Raw genomic sequence first — 22619 nt, forward strand, 5'->3', positions numbered from 1 at the left:
TTCACTCAACGGAAATTCATCTCTATCTATACTGGCTCAGATACAAGCCTGATGACAGCTGGGTCTTGTGAGGGCCGCGCCTGCTGCTCCCTGACACTTCGGCGTTGCCAGAGGCATATACCCGACCCCTGGCTCTAACCCCTCTGACGAGGAAACCTGTCCCCGACTCTTCCTGTCTTACCCCTCTCCCCGTACTAGCTTGGGCCTGATTGGGCCCTGGGGGTCTCCCATGAGCCCCCTCAAGGCCGGACAGGAGATTAAGATTTGCGGGGGGCGGGGGGTGGGGGGCAAATCTTAATTTTAGAACTCTCAAAAATAATTCTAATTTTGCTGGAAAGTGTTTATTTAGAACAGGAACAGAAAAGGGCTTAAACTTCATCACCGTTCGGCTACTCCACTCAAGCAGAAGGGCGAGGAGACCTAACCACCGCTGTCCACAGCTCCTGGGCCAACGCGTCATCTATCTACCCGCCTCCACTTCAGCCTGACCCTGAGGCAGGCAAGGCCCACACACCCCTGGCCACAGCTGAGGAAAGGGCAAGAGGATACCCTTGTCTGTGAGATAATGGGGTTCTGCCTCTAAGCCTCCAAACCTTGTGATGGAGAGCTCTGCTCCAGGGACCCACCCACATCTGGTTGAGGGAAAGTACAAGATACAGGGTAGGATCCCAAGGCTACAAATCTGATGAGAAGGTAACTCAAAGGCTTGAAGTAGAGCGATCGCAAAGAGGAGAGCCTCCCCCCACCTCCCACACCGTGTCCTCGAGCCCCAGCTCTGAGTGCCAGTGGCCTTGGGGCCCCCCACAAAACAGAAGAGCCTGGCCCTCAAGCCACCCAGCCCCTTTCCCAGGGGTTCACAGAGTTAAGTGCTGGACTGTAGGATGCTCTTGTCATCTTCCCACCTTCAGTTGAGCTCCGCGCCACCTTCAGTTGAGCTCCGCTTCCTCCAGTGACTCACCCCAACCCCCCTCAGATGGGTTTGATACTCAGTGACAAAGACACTCAGGGCTTTCCTCCACCTTTCCTGGGTCCTCAGACTGGCTCCCCGACCACAGAGCTGTCCCTAGGCCTGAGCCCCCACTCATGTTAAAGAATGTTCATATTCACTCAAGGACATGTGAGAACCCCATTCTCTACCCCCCAGTCCTGCCCAGCATCAGCACTGTGGCCCAGCACCCCCTTACACACACACACACACACACACACACACACACAGCAGGGAGTGAATGGGGAGTGGTGCCAAGGTCTCATCACACCACAAACTTATTCTTGGCTAGGGAGTTGCTCTTGGTGGCCGTGTCTGCATGGGCCTGGTACCCAATGACTATCTTCGTGGAGAGGCCCAGGCGCTCTTTGTAGACCTGCCTGGAGGATGAGGAGGAGAGGAAATGAGATAGTCCCAGCAGGTCCTGGAGATAACCTGGGACTCTGGGTCCTTTGCCCAGAGCTCCTACGTGGTTCCAGCCACCATCACTGTTTGTGTGTCTTACCTATGTGGAAACCCAAAACAGGACTCTTTAATGCAAAAGAAGAGTCCTGCTAGAAATAGCTTGAAATCTGGATTCCAAACCCTCATACAGGTGGGTAAGGAAGATGGGGGAGATGACACGGAAAGTTCCAGGGTCTCCCTCACAGGCCAACCACCACCCACGCTCACATTCTCCCCTGGAACAGACCCTGAGCCAGAGATACTTCACCCAATGTGCAGCACGTCCGCCTGGTTCTCTGCCTCCCTCGTCCACAAGGCTATCTTGTCCCCCTTGGTTCGGATGTTGATGACTGCCCCACACACCTCCCGGCTATGCTCCTCAAAGCTCTCCCCAATCAGACACAGCAGCTGGGGCCAAAAAGGGAGGATGGTGAGACCTCCACCTGAGTCACAGGGAGTGCTCCCACTATCCTGGAGACCACTGCCACTACCCCAGCCCGGCCTCTTCCAGTGGGGGACCCCCCCCACCCCTCCCCTCCTCTCCCCATCCCCACTCACGGTCTCCAGCCACAGGCGGTCCAGCTCGCTGTGGCGCTGCTGCTTGGCAAGACTGACCAGCCAGCGGCCACCCCTCTTATTCCTGCTGTCTTCCCACATGGGCTCAATGCCATCCTAAGAGGTGGACGGACAAGTCACCTGCCTCCCTTTGTTCAAAGGGAAGTCGGGGCCCGGCCCCCTCCCGGGGCCCTGCTCTGGCCCCCAAATAAGCCTCCACAGACCAGGTTCCCTCTTGCCTCCATCCCCTGTGAACAGGCAAGTTCCACCACCAGCCACTCAGCCCCCCAGGCCCTCCCATGAGCTCCCCCAAGCCTCTGCTCCTCAACCCTGGTCACCTTTTGTAGCCTTGTAGAGGCGTAGGTTTGTCTCCTTTACTGAATTGAGTCTCTTCAGGCAAGAGTTTAAACGGGGCAGGGGCGGGGTGGGGGCGGTTAAGAAGCCTCTGGGGCAACTGTAGTGTGTGCGAGTGCCGACAGCCCAGGCTGGGCGTAAATCACCCGGGGGAGTCTTTAAACATGGATGGCAGGGCTGCGCCGCACACACCTGCTGGGTCAGGAGCTCCAGACAACATTGATGCAGAATGTTCTGGGGCAATCCTGATGCATGTCCCCAGTTAAGGAGCTGGGCCAGAAACCTGTGCTCCTTCCTAGATCCCCCTTCTCCCCCCTCCCCTTCCAGACTCTTTAATGTCCTACAAGGTACAGCTTGAGTCTGACGCTGTCCAAGCTTCTGTGCAGCAGTCCCTCAGGTTGCAAGTCTCACCTGGGCTCTGAGAAAGGCTGTCTGTGGAAACCACCCCCCCAACTCTCCATGAGGGAGGAACGCAGAAGCTGAGGAGGATTGCGGCCCGAGGGGTGGGGAGGCAGAGCTTACCTTGAACAGGGCGTAATCACAGCCGGAAGAGAGCTTACTGGCCAGCTGGATGTGACCGTACATCCTGGAGAGAGCCCCCCACCCCCACCCCAGGCTGAAAGTCCAGACTTTTTACAGCCTGGTTCCAACTTGCCTTGTCCCCCCAACTTCTTTCCAGACTCCACTGTTTTCCACCCGCCTTCAGGCCTCCAAGACTTTGCTCACACTCATCCCCTCACCCCCTGCCTGGAAGTCCATCCCTACTTAGCCAAACCCTGAAATCCCACCTTCCTGGAGCCTTCCCTGACCATCCAAACCCCTGGGGAGGCTTTTAGAGCCCCAGTGCAGGGGGGAGGAGGATTCAGGCACCCCTCCAGCTGAGCCCCAGACTCTCACCCACCCCTAGGGTTTGTGGGGCACCTTTTAGATCCCTTTCCTTGATCTCCCATGGACCAGGCAGCCTAACCCTCCCTTTGCGGCTGAGACAAGCTCAGAGAGGGAGAACTTGCCCAGCACCACAAGCTTTGGAGCAGCAAAGTCAGGGCCAACTCCTGGCTTCTCCCACCTCCCAGGCTCTCTCCTGAAGCCCCAAGAAGGTTTCAGGAGGGCCCATATCCCAGCCCCAAGGATCCTCACCCCCAAGCAGGACCCACCAAGCCCCATCCCTCAGCAAATGCTCAGAGGTCCCAGGGAGAGCTGGGAGAGCTGCATAGGAAACAGCTCCTTGGAGGGGTGGGGCCTGGGAAGGATCCCCAGCTCAGAGCCTCCTGGCTCTGGCCCTCTCTGCAAGGAGCAGACACTCACGCCCAGAAGTCCTCCACGGTATCAAACTTGGTGACCAGATGCAGGTTGTCCTGCCAGGCACGGCTGCGGTCATTCTTGAAAAACCACAGAGCCCACCTGGGGGGAGGGGAAGCCAGAAGGAAGCAGAGAGCCTTCCCAGGCCCATCACCAGCAGCACCTGTGCTGGCGGGGAATTCATGCCCCTTCAGGGACAAAAGAGATGGGATTTGGGCACAGGGTCCCCAGGGTGAATGGAGTCAGTTATCCTGAAAGGCTGGGGCAGGATAGGGGAACATAACCCAGAATCTCAGTTGAGTTAAGGCCAGAAGGGCCAATAGGGCCCAAGTCTTATGCCAGCTCTGACCGTTCTTGGATGAGGAACTGGGGCCAAGAGAGGAAGGTCTGGTGCAAGGCCACAAAACCTGCCTTACCTGTTCAGCAGCGGGTGTAACTCCAACTTGACCTCCTGGGGGCACCCATCCCGGGCTTTCCTCCTCTGGGACAGCAGGGCCCCAGGGGAATTCAGAGGCCCCTCTGCCATCAACACTGACTCTGCTGCCTCCTCTTTCTCATCCTTTTTCTCCTCTTTCTCCTCCCACTTTTGGATTCTACCCTCAGCCTCTCCGGCCTAACCAAAGAAAGGAATTGGGGTAAGCAGCAAGCCCCAGCCCAGCCGTCCCAGCCCCATCCCTTGCTGCACGGGGGCCAGGGAGGTGGACTTACAGGGCTGGTAGCAGCCATGCAGCAGTTTAGGCTTCATCCCAGTTGGCTCCCAGCTGCCGGCTTTTAACCCAGCAGTGCTACCCCACCCACCCAGAGCACGGGGTGGGGAGGAGCCAGCGTGGTGTGGTGGGAGCTCAGAAGGGAAAGGGCTTGCACTATGCATTCTATCAGCAAGCATTTAGGGAGCACCTTCTGCATGCAGGCAGGAGGGAAGGGGACAGGTGTGACCAGCCACTGCCCACATTGTGCTGGCCATGTGCCGCCGGCTGGGTCACACGAAGGTAAGGGTCAATATTAGGGATCTGCTCTTAGTGCAATCACATCCCGTGGAGGATGGGCCTCGAATTTAAAGTGGGACCATCCCAGAGAGGGCAGGAGCAGCAACTCTGACGTAGCCGGTGTCCAGGGCCAGGTCAGAGACCTTATTTGTGCATTGGAGTGTCTCCGTGTTTGCCTCTGCTGCCATTCACCACCCCCATTTGGCTACCAATGTCATCTGACACCAGCACTGATCTGGCTTCTGGAAGCATCTGAATTTTTTAAAGTATATAATCATTTAGAAACAGGGAGATTAAATATTAAAAATCTACATTTTTGGCTACTCTTGAAAATTTGGGAAGGTTTCACAATGCTGGGGTCTCCACCTTGTAGGTCCACAATCCCCTGCGGCGGAGGCTGCCCTTTGGAAGGGCAAATGGGATGCCATACGGCCCCGCTGGCCCACTGCGCTCATGCTTCCCGCTGCCCGGCTCATCTGAGTGTTCTCCACCCAGCAGTGATGGGGGTGTGCTGGGGGGAGACAGTGCGACATTCTCATAGCCTGGGTTCAAATTCTCCCTGCCCTGACCTCAGCCAAGTACCGGAACCTCCAAGTCTCCGTTTCCTTATCTGTAGAATGGGAATGTTAATGATATACAACTCAGAAGCTCATTATATTAATGTGATATAAAATGCATAAGCCCATAACACAGGGCCTGGTGCTGTGGTCAATACAAGTCAGCTGAGGGCTACCCCAGGGTGCAGGGGGGGGAGGGGTATCCTTCTCAATAGCACCCTTTTCTGCTAGAGCTGAGGCCTCCCCAAATTTCTCACCCTCCCCTTGGCCACTTTTAGGGTCTGAGATCCATAAAGGGACCAGTCTCTTCCCCCCACACCCAGGGAAGCCCCTGACCACCTGGAGGCTGACAGTCAGTATCTGTCCAACCCACATGCCCTAAGCTCCAGGTCCCTGCCAGGCATGGGGCTAGGTGCCAGGAGGCAGTGAGGGGCCAAAACTGAGCGGCCCCTGTGCTCTGCTCTATCAGGGGGAGCCAGACAGCAGGTACTCTTGCAAACATCTGTGTAGTCACAGACTCAAATCTCTGAAGGAAAGGAGTTCGCAGATGGGAAAGGATAAAGTCCATGACCTGAACTGGGGGCTTTAGAGTGGCAGTTCTCAAGCGCATGGATCAGAATCACCTGCTTGCTTGTTAAACAGGCTGCTGGGCCCCGCCCCCAGAATCTGAGTCCTTAGCCCTGGGCTTGGGCCTGAGAATTGGCATTTCTAACAAGCTCCCTGAGGATGCTGGTCAAGAACGCTGTTCAGGAACCACTAGCTAGACGCAGTTCATGGATGAGGTGATGTTTGAGTTGATACCTAAAGCATGAACAAGGGTTAACTAGGTGGATGGAGAAGGGCATCTCAGGGACAGGAACAGCACGTGCAAAGGCCCAGGGGCAAAAGGAACATGGGGCACTGAAGGAAAAAACGAGACCAGTGTGGCTGCTGGCCAAAGGAGGAAAGGATAGTAGGTCTTGATCTTAGGAAAATGGGGAGCCACTGAATGCTTCAAGTGGATACAGATGGGCTGGGGAGGTAATCATATGGGCTTTCCAGCAAGTTCTTTGGGCTGCTGTGTAGGAAACAGACTTCGTGGTAGCAAGAGTGTGTGGGAGGAGATCTATTAGGTTGCTAATGTAGTTGTCCAGGTGACAGGGAAGATGGCGAGAACATGATGGACTTCACAGGTGTTTAGAAGGAAGTCTCCCTGCTGTTTGGTGATGGATCGGCTCTGGAGAGGTGGGCCACAATGTCCCAACTACCTGTTGCTACTTAACAAACCACCCCAAACTTAGTGGCTTAAAACAGCCACAATCATCTATTTTGCTCACAGATCTACAACTCAGGTCGTGCTCAATAGGGACGGCTCGCCTCTGCCCCAAAGCGCCGTCAGCTGGAGTGGCTTCCAGGCTGGGGCTAGAGTCATCTGCTCCCTCAGTGGGGCAGTTGACGCCAGCTGTCATCTGGAACCTCAGCTGGGAGTGTTGGCTGGGACAGCTCTATGTCCCTCTCCATGCGGCCGCTTGGCTTCCTCACAGCACGGTGGCTAGGTTCCCAGAAGCGGCATCCCAAGAGACAGGGAGCAGACGCTGCCAGTTTCTTAAGGCCTGGGCCCAAATCCTGGCACAGCATCATGTCCACTGTATTCTATTAGTGTCCCGGGCCCACATTCAAAGACAGGGATGTACTCCCACCTCCTGATTGGAAGAGTGTCAAAGAATTTTGGACAGAGGAAGCACTGGAGGAGGGCCAGGCTTGGGGAGAGATCATAAATCTATATTGGATGGAGAAAAAGGGAGAAAAGGACCCTCCCCAAGTGCCAGGCACGGTCTTAGCTGCCTTAGAGTCCTGGCCCAGAGCCTGGCATGGAACGACACTGCCAGCCACGGTACCCCTTTCCTACCTTCTTCCACATCTTCCAGCATGGGACAGCCTGTGGAGTCTGGAGTCAGGTCACTAAAGAAAGACCCTAGGAGCAAACCCCCTGGCCCTAAGGGGCCCTGGTCCCTACTCAAAGCCCTCCCAAGCCTATCTGTGGAAGACTTCTGCACAATGGTCTCCAGAACCTCAATCCTACCATACTGTTCCTAAAATATCTTGAATCTGCCCATTCGTCTTACTCCCCATTGCCCCACTCCAGGCAAGCCCTGCCATCTCTGGCCTGAGCCACTGCCCAAGTCTCTCCTAACATTCTCCTTGCTTCTACTTCCTCCTCCTTACAGAACATCCCCCACTTCCCTCAGAGGGCTCATTTAAAATATTAATCTGATCACTGAAGTCCTCTGTTTAAAACCCTCCAGGACACCCAGGATGTGACCCAAAGTCCAGGTTCTGGGCCTGCAGATTTCTGCATGACCCAGCCTCCCAGTGCCCCAAGCACTCTAATCCTCCAACAGGCCAGACTGGCTCCTGCCTCAGGGCCTTTACACTTGCCATTTCCTCTCCAGCTCTTTGCATGACTGACTTCTTGTCCTTCAGGACTGGCTTCAAATGTTGCCTTCTCAAAGAGGGCCTCCCTGACTGTCTTATCTAGAGCTGACCACTCTCCAAGGCGTAACTTATGGAGTTGTCGAATCACTATGTTGTACTCCCGAAATGAATGAACGTTTTGTGTCAAACTGTGTTTCAATAAAAAATAGACCACATGCTCCTGCCTCGGGACCTTACACGGGCTCTCCCCTCAATTCCTAACTCAAGTGAGGCCTTCCCTGCCTACTGTATGTAACTGTTCAAGCCCTCAGCTCCACTCTAGCACTTTCCATGCCCTTTCTCTTCTTTGCTTCCCCTCCCAGCATAGCTCCTCCTCACACACCATATATTTTACCTATTTATTTTACTCAGCTGCCTCCCTCTACCAGAACAGAAGAACCAAGGCCTCTCTCATCCACAGCTGTGCTCTCTAGGACCTGAAGCAGGGCCCGGCTCTTAGCAAGGCCTCAGAGGGCAGGGCGAGGACGGAGGGCTGACCTTTTAGATTTTGCACGGTGGACCTCACTGATTTGGACGTGAGCAACTCTATCTAAAACATCTTATTTGGTCACTAGTTCGTTGGCTGTCTGTTGCTTCCTACTAGAATTTAACTTTTAGAAGAGCAAGGACTTCGTGGTCTTGTTTTCTGCTAAACCTCGTACTAAAACAATGCCTGGCACACGGTGGGCACTCGGGAGAAACTGAGAAGAAGAGATGCCAATGGCTGGTTATATGATTTCCCCTCTTTGGGTGTTGGCTCCCTCATCTGTAAGGGGGGGATTGAAAAATACCTGCTTCACAGGATTGATTTTAGGGATTAATGACATAATGATGCCACGCCTGGGACGTGGTTGATGTACGATAAATATCATTCACTCCTCTCTCTGTCTTCAGCTCCCACCCTGCCCGCCTGTCATCCTCCCTACCCTGAGGCTTCTGGACAGCAGGAATGTTGGTAAATGTTTAATCACACTGTCAGGCACCGCACACAGAGTTACAAAGACCCATCTGGATTTTCGAAAAACCCAGGCAGGGCTGGGATCACCAGCATCCGCGTGATCCTCTTAGGAGAATGCCTTCTGCTCCAGCTGCCCCGCTGGGGATCTTCTCCCAACCCCTCCCCATATTCTCCCACCCTTCCCTCCCCCAGGCTTCAACAACCATTCTCCTTAGTACATTCTTAGGAAGAGGGAAGGGAAGAGAGGAATGAAGAGGCCCATTTTCCTGGGGGAGAGAAGATGGAAACGAGGGGAGGTCCCAGAAAACCCACAGGATTAGGGCCCAGCCAGAGAGAGGCCCAGGGCCCTGGGCTCTGCCATCCTGTGCCCTAAAGAGGAGAGGGGGAGGAGGTGGGCAGCAGTGTGACACAGGGTGAAGAACCCGTTGTGCTGCAAAGTGGCGGCCCAGTAACCACACGGCCTTCTTCTGGAGACAGTACAAAGAGAGACAAAGAAAAATGCAGCCGATGTTAACACCGGGTGAATCTAGGTGAAGAATATTGGGTATTCATTATATTCATATTGCAACTTTTCTGAAGATTTTGTTCACTGTAGCATGCTTGCAACTTTTCTCTAGGTTTGAAGTTTTTCAAAATAAAAAAGTTGGGTGCAAAAAGAAATAGTGACAGCGATGCTAGTGGTCCACTCAGTAATCATTCTCCCCTTCTCATAATGTGATTCTGGAAAGTCATATGCCCAGCTAGACGACCACACTTTTCCAGCCTCCCTATAGCTAGGCATAGCCTGGAGATACGCAGTTGTTAGCTTCTGAAAACTCCTTGTGAATGAGACAGACAACTGGCAGGTACTCTTTTACCCTACTTCCTCCCCTCCTGCTTTCTGCATAGATATGATGGCTGGAGCTGCAGCAGCCATGTTGGACCATGAGATGACCTTGAAGGTAGAATTCATGCTAAGAATGGTGGAGCAGGAAGGTAGGAGTCTAGGTTCCTGATGAATGTGAAGTCATCAAACCAACTGTGGCCTGCCTACCACTGGACTTCTTTAAGTAAAAGAATAAAAACCTGCTTTGCCTAAGCTTCTGTATTAGCAGTCAAATGAACTTCTTGCCAGATTCAGAATGAAACCTGTCCTCTGCTCCCTTCGCACTCTGGACTTTTTCACCTGTTGAATCTTCTGCCGAGAATGCTCACCATCACTTGTAAGGTCCTTCTCATCTTTCAAAACCCAGCCTGAATGTCACTTTCTCCTGGAGGCTTTCTGGAGGTGCCATTTCCCTCCTGGGCTCCCATAGCCCCTGTGCTACTGTTAATGTCCCTGATGGCCCACTTGCTGTGAATCTGAGGACTCATCACTCCTCATCACTTTGGTCCCTCTGTAGCATTTAACCAGCTGTCCTCCAATTTCCTTGGGTTCCCTGCTACCACTCTCTCCAGATTCTCCTCTTCCCCGTGCTGCTCCTTCTCAGTCTTTTGGCCAGGTCCTCTGCCCCTGGCCACACATGAAGTTTGCAGTGCCTCAGGATTCTGTTCTGGACCCTCTCCTTGTCACTCTCCATGTTCTCCTGGGTATTGCATCCTCCCCATGACTCTAGCCACCACCTCCATGCTAATGACTCCAAGCCCAGTGGGGTAATGGGCTACCTTAGCCCAGCTCATGAGAGCAATTATTCCAGTTTCAGGAGTTTGTGAGCCAGGTGTTCAAGTCGTTATTGAAAATTACATCATATAAACTTATAGTTGTATAAATTATGTTTAAAACAGATAATAAATACTCAAAACATAGCTTCCTAATTATTTTACTATTATCCATGCTCTTAAGATTGTTCTTACCTATTTTATCTGTATGGTGAAAATACTGTAAAATGGCCCATCTCTTCCCAATTCTCTGCTCTGTGACATCACATTCACAGTGAAATCAATCACAGAGAAAGAATTTGCACCACAGATGTGGGCAACTTCTACAAATCAAGGTATTTCCCTGCTTCAGAAAGCCACATGTTAAAGATTTCCAAGTATACCATGGCCCAAATCTATACCCGAAGCCAGCCTTGAGTGATTCCCCGAGCTCCAGGCTCAGATGTCCTATCTGCTGGACACCTTCTCTAGTTTGGCTATCAGGCACCACAGAATTGGCCCCAGTTAGGCCTCAAACAAGCTCTCCATCCCCTCACCCTATCCTGAAAGCAGCCCCATCCCCTCAATGTCTCTTTCTTTCTTTCTTTCTTTCTTTCTTTCTTTCTTTCTTTCTTTCTTTCGATTTTATTTATTTATTTGACAGAGCGAGAGCACAAGCAGGGGAAACAGCAGGCAGAGGGAGGGGGAGAAGCAGACTCCCCGTCAAGTAGGGAGCCCGATGCGGGGCTCGATCCCAGGACCCTGGGATCATGACCAGAGCCAAAGGCAGACGCTTAACCGACTGAGCCACCCAGGCGCCCCCTCAATGTCTGTTTCATTTTGCAACAGCATCTCTCACCTGCTATCCAAGCCAGAGACCTGGAAATCTTCCAACTCATCCCTCTCCCTCTTCCCCGACACCTAATAAGTTACCTCCTAAACAACACCCAACTGTCCCTCCAATCCTGTTCCAGCCTCACTGTGGCTTCCCTGGTGCGGGCTCCATCATCCCTCCTGGGGATTCTACTCCAGCTTTCTCCTGATCTTGCTGTGTCCCACTTCGCCCAACTGTTCACCTCCATGTGGCCCCACAAAGTGCAAATCTCATTTCAGTCTCCCTGGTGCTTAATACCCTTTGGTGACTTCCCGGTTCCTACAGTAGAGATACAGGCACCCTTCATGTGGCCTTTCTCTCTTCCTCTTCTCCCTCCTGCTTGCCTCTTCAACACTGATTTTGACATTCTGGGGTTCTTAGTTGAGAGTCACAAAACTCATTTAAGCAGATAAGGATTTTATTATCCAATACTGGGCAGCTCAGAAAGTCTCTAGGAAGGCCAGAGAGTCCCCCTTGAAGACAACACATCCTGGATTAATCCTCCAAATCACACTGCCAAGCAGACCCTAGAAGACTCCCCCAGTGCTACAGCTGGCCATGGACAGCGCAGCTTGCCCTGTTGCTGCCGGATGCTCCCAGAAGCAGTGTCACTGCCACCTGTGGTCCCTGGTTGGAGCCGCTACCACCAACACCACCTGTCCTCGCCAGAGCCGACTGCCTCCTTCCCTCCTTCTGCAGCTTCCAAGTCTGGGGCTGGGCTGTCTGGGGCTGAGGTCACATGTCTGGGCTTCAAGCAAGGCTAGGAAAGCACTGTCAGCTCCTAGCGGGGGAGGTGGGCCGGGCCTCAGAAGGTAGGAGAGCCCCCGAACATAAGAAGGGGACAGTTCCAATGCTGAGAGGCCAAAAATAATGACAGACATCCCCCCTGCTAGCTTTTTAAATTATACAAGTAAAATACTATTCAAAGTAAAATAAGCAGACAGCATAAGAAGGGAGGTGATAAAATGTAGAAACTTCTCTCCCTGAGTGCTCTCAGCCCCATTTGCCAGGGACAACTACTGTGAACAGTGTTTTGGAAGTCCTTGCTGGTGTGATCTGTGTAAATCTAGATGTCACTATGTATATATTTGTGTATAAGGGGTCTTACATAACTATGTGTGTCTATGTATCAAAACGGACTAGTTCCCCACATTGCAGTTTAGCACCCCCCTCTCTCGCTTCACACCATTTCTCGATACACCCCACGTCAGGTCCTGCTCTTCCTTTCACGGGATGGAAGTCCCATGATTAACTTGCCAGTCCCCTACGGATGGACATTATTTTCCGTGCTGCAGTGAACATCCTTGCACAAATGGCTTTGTGCGCTTGTGTGAGTAGATCCAAGGAATGAATCCCTGGAAGGGGAACTGTTGGCTCAAAAGGAGCATGCCTTTATATTTTTGCTAAACATTGGCAGACTGCCTTCCAAAAAGCATGCACCAGTTTGCAGCTCTACGAGTGGCCTATGAACACTTTTTCCCCGGGCCATTGCACAGTCTGGCTGCCTCCTCACCTCCTCACCTGTCACTTACACACCCTGCATTTCCAGCCACAGTGCCTTTGCCCATGCTACACCCATAGCCTAAAATACCATTCCAGCCTGTCTTCCAGGTAAAAGCTTACCTCTCCCATGAGACCTAGCATAGATGTCACCTCCTCTGTGTAGGCTTCCCTGATTCCCCTAAGCTGTCAAAGTCCCCTTCCTCTGGGATCCCATAATTTCTTGGGCATAATTCTGTCATAGCTCCAACTGAGGGCCCATGTGTGTCTGGCATTCTACGGCCGTTTGACAATCCCCACCATAACCATACACACAAAAGGCGATCTTGTCTACATCCTCATCCACTCCTGGCTCTCCTGCTGCACTTCCTTTTATCTGTTCCTAAGCATAGGCCTGTCTCAGGGCCTTTGCACTTGCAGTCCCCTCTCTATGGATCTTGCCCATATTGGCCTGGGTGCCTCTCTGGGGTCTCTGCTCCTACTGGCCTTCTCACACAGGCCTTCCCTGGGCACTCTGTCTCAAGCGCCCTCCTCCAGTCATTCTGTTACATCACCATTCCATTATTTTCATAACACTCATCACAACCTGAAACAACCTTTTAGGTTTAAGTGTTGACACGTTTGTTTTCAGTCCTGTGTCCCATTTCTGCACACATACAAACATATCATTGTAAACTCCCCAAGGGCAGGGACCTTGGTTTCCTTTTCCACTGTCTCCAGACTCAAACCTGCCTGGCACCTATCTAAACGCTCAGTCAACATTCGTTGAGCGAATCATCCATTATTTTACAGAAAAAGAAACTGGCATTCGGAAAAGGAAGGCTGAGTAGCCCAAGGTCTCACAGTGAAGAAAAAGCACAGCGGAGATTCGAACCCATTTGAACCCCAAAGCCAACTGCAGGCAGCATTTCTGCCCTACTCTTGGCGCTCCGCATTGTCTCCCCCACCCGATTAGGCTCTTGGGGGCTGGGCGCGAGTCTGAGCCCAGGGGTCCTCAGTGACGCGTCGGTGGCCTGCCCCGGGAGGCTAGCGGGCTCCGCGGAGATGTCACCCTCCCCGCCCCCTGTCAGTCAGGCTGAGGGGGCGGCGCGGCCGCCAGAGGGGGCGCTGAGCTCAGAGCTGCCGCAGCGCTCGAGCGGGAGCAGGAGCCGGAGGCTGAGCGTGCGAGCAGAGCGCAAGGCGCGATCCGTGGCTGGCGACTCACCGAAGGCCCGGGCACCGCTGCGTCCCGGCTCAGCGCCCGCGCCCCGCCTGCTGCCGACCGACCTGGGCGCCTGGCGAGGCCCCGATTCCCCATCCGCCCCGAGCCCACCCCAGCCCGGCCTAACCGAGCCCCTGCGTCCGCCCGCCGCAGCCGCAGCCGCAGCCGCCGCTCCATCCCCAGCCCGGGCCCAGCTTCCAGGTGAGGCGGCCGCTCTTCGGACGCCGGGGTAGGGGAAGGGGCTGGGGAGGGACAGGGGACTGGGCGGGATGGGATAGGGGCTGGGAGCAGAGACGCGGAACCCGCTGGAGAATGGAGAGAGGGTTCCGGCAGGTGCGTGTCCGTGTGCGCCCTGGGCTGTTTGTGTGACTGCTGCTCTGTGTCTGCAACTGGCGGGGTGGCGGGGTGGACGTGCGCCCGCGCCCGTGTGTTCGTGTGTGTCAGGGTGTCCGTGCGCGTTTGAACGTCTGCGTGTCCTGTGTGTGCACGTGAGCGTGTCGGTGGAGAATGTTTGTGTGTATGGTCTTGTGACTCTGTCGTGTGTACAGGCAGGCCCCAGGGCTTCGCGCTGATCCCAGCACCCCAGTTCCGCGGGGCTGCAGGTTGCAGGGCCCGGGATAACCGAGGCAGTGGCTCCTCCCGCGTCCCCAGGTTTCAAGGACGCCGGGACTCGTCGCGGCCCTGTGGCCTCACGCTGGGGAGGGGGTAAGACGGGAGGGGGCTCTGGCCCGGCAGGGGGCCGGGGTCTCAGGTGGGAGAGGAGGGGGTAACCGGCATCCCAGGGAAAGGGCTGGGGTGAGGGTGCGGGGCCAGCGCACCCGTGCCCGTGTGTTCGCCCTCCCCAGGCCGTCAGGATGGACGTGTTCATGAAGGGCCTGTCCATGGCCAAGGAGGGCGTCGTGGCCGCCGCGGAGAAAACCAAGCAGGGGGTCACCGAGGCTGCGGAGAAGACCAAGGAGGGCGTCCTCTACGTCGGTGGGCAAGGGGCAAGGCTTCCGGGGCTATGCAGGGTTCGGGTGTCCTCCGAGGGAGTGGGGCCAGAGGGGTCTGGGCGGGAGAATATGAGTCAGCAGATGGGGCGGGGTCAGCAGGGGTCACCGGGGACACAGGAAGAAAGCCTGGGTCAGTGATGAAACCTTTTGGGGGGGGGGGAGAACGGGAGAGGGGAGAGAGAGTTGGGGAGGGTGGGGTTTCAGCTGAAAGGCCAGGGACCAATGCATGGGTCAAAACAGATAGCCTTTTTCTTATTCTTCACATGGTTACTAGTTACCGGGTGTTGAGCTCTTCCACTCTCCCAAGTTCCGTGTGAAATGCCCTAACATTCATTACCTCACTTCATGGCCCTGGCCCATTCCACAGCCCAAGAAAAGCCAGGTTCCCAGAGGTTTAACTACCACACTCAAGGTCACACAGCTGCTGAAACCTGAAACCGCAGTCGGAGCCAATCTTTACGGACTCCAGAGCTCCCGCCTGGCACGCTTTGCCTCTTCTGTTACCGGGTTGCCCCTTACCTTAGCCCTCCTCTCCTGCTACGGCCACCACAGAACTGCTCTTAGGGTCTTCCTGCCTCCCGATGCCTGTGGTTCCATCATTGCCTCGGCCCCTCCTCCTTGCAGCTTCTAGCTGTGTGAGGAGAAAGGCGAAGTGATTAAAATCTCTCACCCTAAGTGTGAGAGGAGAGGGAGCCTGCAGGGTCATTTGCATAAGGGGATGCAGGGCCCCAAACTAACAATTACTGAATTTCTGTGGTGATTCAGGGCTTACTGGTGTGTAGTAGGCAGAATTATCCTTTGTGGGGGCGGAAGAGGGCTAGTTAATCTGCCCAGGGTTGTGGCAGATTTGGGATTGTGCAATTTTAAAAATATTGATTGACTTCTTACTCCATGCTAGTAGGTGCTAGTAGGTGCCGCCTCTCCCGATAGTGACCCAGAGCATTCCCATAGTGGAATCTGACATCAAGTGGCTGGGATGGGGGCTACTGCAGTCAGGTAATCAAAGAAAGTAGCATTTGAGCTGAACCCCAAAGAAAAAAGAGCTGGGTGGAAGAGGGGAGTTGGAGGAAGCAGAAAAGGGCTGAAGGAGACAGGGCTGGAGAGCAGAGGGCAGGAAGCAGTGGTGGGGGATGAGATCAGAAAAATGGGCAAGAGGCAGCGCATGAGGGGGCCCTTGCTGGCCAAGGCAAAGGATCGTTACAACCTGCCAAGAGAGATTGTGAACTAGGGACTGACGTGATCTGACTTCAGTATAGAAAGGTTCCTAGGGCCTCTGGGGAGAGACCAAATGCAGCGAGGCCTGTGGGGAGGTAGTATAGCCGGCAGATGAGGGTGGCCGGAACTAGGGCACAGGTGATGGAGATAACGTGGAGCCTTGAGCCCACAGCTGCCAGGCCCCAGCTCTGGCCTCCCTGCTCCCTCCCCCGACCCAGCCCTCGCACTCCTATGTATCCCTGGCACCCTGATGCAGTCTCCCTGCTAACAGACTCGAAGTATCCCCTTCCCCTTAGTTTGGCATCTCCTGCTCCTCCCGCTGCCCGGGAACCCCCAATGGGCCCCAGTTCCTACGCGTTAAAGCCTCAGCTTCCTGTAGCCTGTAACTCAGTGCTTTCACAGTCCTGCCTCAGTCCGTGTTTCCGTCTCTCCAGGTGCACAGACAGCATTGATGTGCTCTGCGCAGGCCCAGAAAGATCACCTCTCTGTGCCCTGTCTGCCTGGTTTCCTGTGCCTGAGATACCGTTCCCAGTCTCCTTTCTGCATATCCACCTGCTCCCCATTTGTCAAGGCCCAGGCAGTGCCCCTCCCCTACCATGTACCCCTTGGAGGCTGGAAGCCCTCTCCCCACTACTCAAGGTCCAGGGCGCCAAATCTGCTCTTCTCTTACCCCCATCTGACGTTGAGCCATTGGCCCTGGGACCTGGCACAGAGCAGGTGCCAACAAATGTTTGTGGGAGGAATGACAGGGTGCCATGCAGCACCCCCCACCAGCTGTCTCTGGCTACGGTCAGGCTGGCCATAGCCGGGAGATTCCTGCTTTCCCATGCTGTTCTCTCCTTCCACCAGTCTCAGCCCGCCCAGACATCCATTTACCCATTTCGGGTCTACCAGCTCTTGTCTGCATTGCCACATCCTCAGAATAGGAGACTCCCCACTACCCTGAAGGCTTCTGCCCCCCACCTCCAATCAGGCCATCTTGCCTTTCCCAGCAGCTACCTTCCTGAAAAGACCCTGCCTGTGCCATGGGTGTCAGGCACCCTCAGACCCACCCTCAGACCCACCATATACCTGAGATACTCCTCACTTTGGCTGGAAGGACGAACTCACACCCCAGTTAGAAGAGTCTTGAGAAGAAGAGGAGTGGGGGCTGGCGGGTGTGAATGTCCATAGGTGGGATGTGGGCGGTCAGGCATCGAGGGCACCAGAGGAACACCCCCCCCTCTGAGGTTCCACCCCCCACTCCCACCCCCACCTGCTCACCGGGGACTGAGAAGTAAAGGAAATGTGCTCTGCACAGTGCTGGCTCCCAGGCAACATCCCCCAGAGGGTGTGGCTATCATTTCAGGTAGAGGAGAAGCAGACACTGGGGGAGAACTCAAAGTCCTTGGGAAGTAGGTTTGGAGGGCTCAGTGCAGTCATGAGAGGGGCACCTGTTGAATTTGGGGGCCTGAGGAGGCAGTGATGGGGCCATGATGCCCACTGCCTACTGGGTCCCTCTGCCCGCTCCGTAACCACCACGCTCGCCAGAGCCTCTGCTCCCTCAGCTCAGAGTCCTGATGTGTGCTCCTTTTTGTCCCTGCAGGAAGCAAGACTCGAGAGGGGGTGGTACAAGGAGTGGCCTCAGGTACCAGCCCAGCCCTGGCACAGCCCCCTTCCCTCACCTCGGGCCTGGGATCTGGCTGGGATCTGCAGGGTGGGGGGTGGTGGGGGAAGAGGACACCCCCAAGGATATCTGAGAGTGTGCTCCATGAGGGGGGCCAGCCGGGACACCGCACGGGAGAGAAACACATCTCTGTCCGCTTCACCTTGGTCCCCAACCCCCTTCCCCAATTCTCTCCCTGCTCCAGTGGCTGAAAAAACCAAGGAGCAGGCGTCCCATCTGGGAGGAGCCGTGTTCTCTGGGGCCGGGAACATTGCAGCAGCCACGGGCCTGATGAAGAAGGAGGAATTCCCCACTGATCTGAAGGTGAGTTATCCTCTCGCCATACACACGCACACGTGCCAGGCATACCCGTACACGTGCCACCAGGCTCCCCCTCCCCCAGCCAGCCTGAGGCACCCCTTGCCTCAGGTTCCACAGGGCTCTGTTAGACTCAGCTCAGAATGAGTTCCCCTGGCGTGTCGGGATGTGGTGCTCCCTCTGACAGTGACCCAGGTCTGCCTGTATACACGTATCCTGCTTGCGAGTGTGACCTGGACCACTTTGGGCCACGTCTGCATGTCACGGGTTGTTCGTTCTTTCTTGTCATTCAACAAGTATCCGTGCCAGAGAGGAATTATTCTAGGAGTTGCTGCGGTGAGTAAGTTCCTGTGTTCAGGGAGCTGACGCTGTGGTGGGAGAAGATAGACAACCAATGAATAAGATGCTTTCAGACAGGGATACGTGCTATGAAGAAAAGACAGGTGATAGGACAGAGAGTCAAGGGGTCAGGGGACTACTTTAGTTGGGAAGACTTCTCTGATGAGGTGACATTTGGGCTGACACCCAAGGGATGAGGCAAGCCTTTTGAGAATTGTATTTCAGGCGGTAGGAACAGCATGGGCAAAGGCCCTGAGGCAGGCATGAGCGAGTGCGGGCCACGGGGCCATGCATGGCATATTTGTGCAGGCATGTCCGCCCCCAGCAGAGCAGTTCTGGCTACCGCCAGGTGCGTGAGGGCAGGCACCTTCATGAGGACACACTGCATCGTAAGAGCTGTGAACCTGGAAGTGCCGCAGAGCTGGATCTGAATTCTACCTCCACTACGTCCTGACTGTGTGACCCTGGGCAGGGTCCGCTACATCTCTGAGCGTGCCTCTGCCTGTAAGACAGAAGATGAGCACAAGAGGGCTCTTGCACAGATTAGATATAATGTATATCAGAGGTTCTCAGGTTCTCAACACTTACGTATGCGTCAGAATCATCAGGAGGCCCGGTTAAAATACAGACCATCGGCTGCCTCTCTAGAATTTCTGATTCAGTAGGTCTGAGGTGGGACCTGAGAGTTTGCATTTCAAATAGGTACCCTGGTGACGCTGCTGCTATGGGTCCAAGGACCACCCTTCACTGCAGGCTCTTTACACAGTTGATCCTTTCCCCTGTCACAAGCCTGGGGCTTGAATCAGAAGTTCTGGCTCAAGTCCTGTGTATGGATTTTACCAGCTATGTGACTTCCCAGTTATTATCATTGTTCCAGGGATTGCTCCCATTCACTGAGCTCGTGTACGGGCAGGCAATGTTCTAGACTGGGTACATGGGGTAACTCGCTGAATCTTCACACTCTCTGGGAAGAAGGCACTACATGTGTCCATTTTATAGATGAAGGAACTGAGACCCAGAGAGGTGAAGTGACTTGCCTGCCTCTCTAAGAAGGTGCTTGGGAAGATAAGCTCAGGTTTATGTCAATGGAGTTGCTGGGAGCCGGGGTGCAGAGAAAGCCAGATCTGAGCCTGAGCTGTCAGCCTCCAGGGGCCTTTGCACAGAACGGTTCCTCTCAGGCCTCCTCCTTCCTACCAGCGCTTCTGACACCCCAAGCCTCGGCTCTCAAGGGAGCTCAGTATCATGGACTTTACTATTTAAGCAGCAGCCTTTGGGGCTACTGGGCATGGGGAACCCCGCGCAAGCCTAGGGTGCACATTTCTGAGTGTCCCCACCTTCCTGCTCACGTGCATTACCGTGGGACCCTCCCCTCCTGCAGAGCAGACGGCTCCATCGCTATTTCCCATCTGAGGCAGCTGAGTTCAGAGAAGTGACTGACCTGAGCTCATGAGTGGCCAGGATGGGATGTTTTTTAAGTAAACTTTTTACTGAAGAACAACATACATACAGAAAGCACACAGCCCCATGAAAGTCTCAGAGCCAACCCCCCATGTAACCAGCACTCACACCAAGACACAGAACGTCAGCCCCTCAGAAGCCTGCCTTAGACCTCCTTCCAGTCCCTCACCCCCAGGCCCAGACCAGGGTAAGAAGAGGGAGGTGCCTGGGGCACAAAATTTGAGGGGGACACTCACTCTGGGGTCTCATTTGCATGGTCCCGAGAGTGGGGGCCTTCTTAACATTTGCACCCTGGGTGCCTTATTCACCTCACCTTGGTCCTGGCCCTGCCTCCCCCACCAAGGGTCATTGCTTCTTGACTTCTGTCACCACAGATGAGTTGGGTATTTTTTAACTCCATATACATGTTATCACGAAGTGCGCGCTCTTCTGCACCTGGCTGCTTGCGCTCAACAGCGCGGCCTTCGGCCATGCGTGGGGGGTGCCGCCATTCTCCCCACTCGCTGCGGGCCACCCACCCTGTGATGAGCCGTGCTGCACACCTCGTGCCACCGCTCCGGATGTGTAGGTTGTTGCCAAACAATGCACTCAAGCTGGAAGTTTTAGTACTGGGTGACTTTGGGCAAACTGACGTTTCCCCACCTCCTAGGCCGTGGGGTATCCATCGGTGCACTGGGGGAAGTGAGCCAGGTCAGGAGCTGGAAGCAAGTGTGCCCGGGGGCCCGCCCACACTGGTCATGTGAGGGAACTGAGGCTGCCTGGATGGGGGTAAGGCAGCTAGACCGCAGACGTGGTCAGGCAGGCCTTCTCAGGGCCAGCCCCCCAGGCTCCCAAGATTCTTATCTCTGCCCAGTAGGGAGGGACAGTGGTTATACGTGGGAAATGGGGAGGTGGTATCCCCCCTACCTACACGTTCCCCCCTGGGGTCCCGGAGTGTGCCAGCCCACATGTGGCTTTGTGCAGCCGTGCGTGGACCCCAGCTGATGGTGTGTGCCTGTGTTTGTGCACATACACGTGCTCACCCGCAGGTGGCTGGCCATGTGTCTGGCAGCCCCCCTACTTGTGTGCCTGCTGGCCTGCTCCCGTCCGGGCAGCAGATGCAGGGGGGAGGGGAGAGTCTCAGCTCACACATCCAAGCAACACCATGAGCTGTTGCTTCCAGCTTATCTTAAAATAGCAACAGCTGAAGAAACCAGGCCACACAGGACCCTGGGGGAGGGATGGGTGGAAGGTGGCAGGGGAATGGCTCAGCGCTCCCGCCCAGCCCTGTCTCAGAGCTTCCATCTCCCTCCAGCCCAGAGGTGCCCCCAGGGCTATCTCTGGGGTCCTGATGCCCAGCAGAGCCTGACACAAGGCAGGTAGGGATGAATCGGTGATCGAGTGTACTGTCTATCTCCCCATCCTATCCAGTCCAAATGACGGAAGGGCAGGAGGCTACCTGGCACTGGGGAGAGGGGTATGGAGAGCCCCACTTCCCCTCGCCACTCCCAGCTTCATGGTGATCTAGGGGGATTTCACCCCTCACACCTTCATTCCACTTCCAAGGCACTCCAGATAAAAAATTTAATTAAAAATTCTGGTTATATTGCCAACAAAGCCTAGCCTCCGCCCAATCAGCCAAAAGCTTCCCAGGGTAGGAATTTGGGGAGTATCCCCCAGCTGCCCTCATGGCCTTGTCCCTTCTCTGCCTGCAGCCAGAGGAAGTGGCCCAGGAAGCTGCTGAGGAGCCACTGATTGAGCCCCTGATGGAGCCAGAAGGGGAGAGTTATGAGGAACCGCCCCAGGTGAGGGGTGGCAGGGCTGGGTGGGGCTTTGGGCATCCCAGAAGATTGCCACCATCCCCAGCTGGGGTGGGAGGTCCCTGATAGGATAGGGTTGGGCCAGGGAACTTCACACCCCCCTTTTCTAGAACCCGGGCACTCCGTGATGGCAGCAGAGAGGGAAGACAGATGGGGCCTAGCACTGGGCCCCAGGCACCCCTGCCCAGGAAAGTCCCAGCTGTCCCCAACTTCCAGGTTCCTCCCCTGCCCAGGGAGAGGGGCATGTGCTGTTCCTCCTTGAGGGAGAGGAGTCTCGGGGCCAGAACCTGGCCACTTGGTCTCCAACCCCTTCCTCTTTTGCTCTTCCCCACTCCACCCCCATCCCTCTGATGCAGGAGGAGTATCAAGAGTATGAGCCAGAGGCGTAAGGGCCCAGGAGGGCCCCCCACCAGCAGCACAATCCCTTCCCTATCCCCTGCCCCGTCCCCAAGAACCAGGGCTGTCCTTCTACCCCTTTCCCCCAAACACGAGATCTTCCTTTGCTCCGAGGCGCCCCCTTGGAGCCTGTGTTGGTGTCTGTCCATCTGTCTGTCCTACCCGCCCGCGTCCAACCCTGGGGCGTGGACAGGGCTGGGGCTGCGGCTGTGGCTGGTAGCCTCGCCCCACCTATGTTGCCCCCTCCCCACCCCATCCCGTCCAATGTCTGCATGTTCTATGTATTTTTAAACCAAGATCAGAAAGCGACGGCTCCCCCCAACACACTCCCGACGGAGGCTCTCTGAGGGACCCCCGGGCAGCCCCAGAGCCTCCAACCCCACTCCCACAAAGACCCCAAGAACCTTTTTTTTTTAGCCAAAACCAGGAGCCAGGCTGTGCCATGCCCCCGCCCTCAGCCGGCCCAGTCCGAACGCAGGCGTCGTGTGTCGTGATTGTGGCATGGAGAGTCCCCCACCCCTCGTGTGAGCGTGTCCTGGGTGGGCGGGCCCGGGCGCCTCCCCGCTCCGCGTGTCCACGAATAAAGCCAATCTGTCTGTAGCCGCCGCCACACCGGCAAGGCAGGGTTGGGAGGTGGGTGGGGCGGCCGACGGGCTTCCAGGTCCCCGACTAC

At 55.4% G+C, this 22619-nt stretch overlaps 2 protein-coding genes across 3 annotated transcripts; one reads left to right on the forward strand and one right to left on the reverse strand.

Moving 5' to 3' along the window:
• Window positions 1-71: 71 nt before the first annotated feature.
• EIF4E1B (eukaryotic translation initiation factor 4E family member 1B) lies at window positions 72-4363 on the reverse strand. Its single transcript, XM_087867762.1, has 7 exons — window positions 4346-4363; window positions 4054-4250; window positions 3644-3739; window positions 2861-2924; window positions 1988-2101; window positions 1698-1837; window positions 72-1365 (listed from the first exon to the last, which is right to left on the reverse strand). Exons 1-7 carry the CDS (start codon window positions 4361-4363, stop codon window positions 1251-1253), a joined length of 744 nt encoding a protein of 247 aa, XP_087723888.1. The 3' UTR covers window positions 72-1250.
• Window positions 4364-13700: 9337 nt separating this feature from the next.
• SNCB (synuclein beta) lies at window positions 13701-22546 on the forward strand. Of its 2 annotated transcripts, none has more exons than XM_045800851.2 (6): window positions 13701-13985; window positions 14630-14759; window positions 17577-17618; window positions 17842-17960; window positions 21446-21535; window positions 21907-22546. In XM_045800851.2, exons 2-6 carry the CDS (start codon window positions 14639-14641, stop codon window positions 21937-21939), a joined length of 405 nt encoding a protein of 134 aa, XP_045656807.1. In that variant the 5' UTR covers window positions 13701-13985; window positions 14630-14638; the 3' UTR covers window positions 21940-22546. The 2 variants fall into 2 exon arrangements, with proteins under 2 accessions (XP_045656807.1, XP_087723924.1); XM_087867798.1 differs by lacking the exon at window positions 13701-13985 and adding an exon at window positions 14333-14489.
• The last annotated feature ends 73 nt before the right edge of the window (window positions 22547-22619 follow it).

Source organism: Ursus americanus, chromosome 15 (assembly GCF_024610735.1).
Source record: "Ursus americanus isolate L20-20 chromosome 15, mUrsAme1.1.p, whole genome shotgun sequence".
In the NCBI taxonomy this organism is placed as follows: domain Eukaryota; kingdom Metazoa; phylum Chordata; class Mammalia; order Carnivora; family Ursidae; genus Ursus; species Ursus americanus.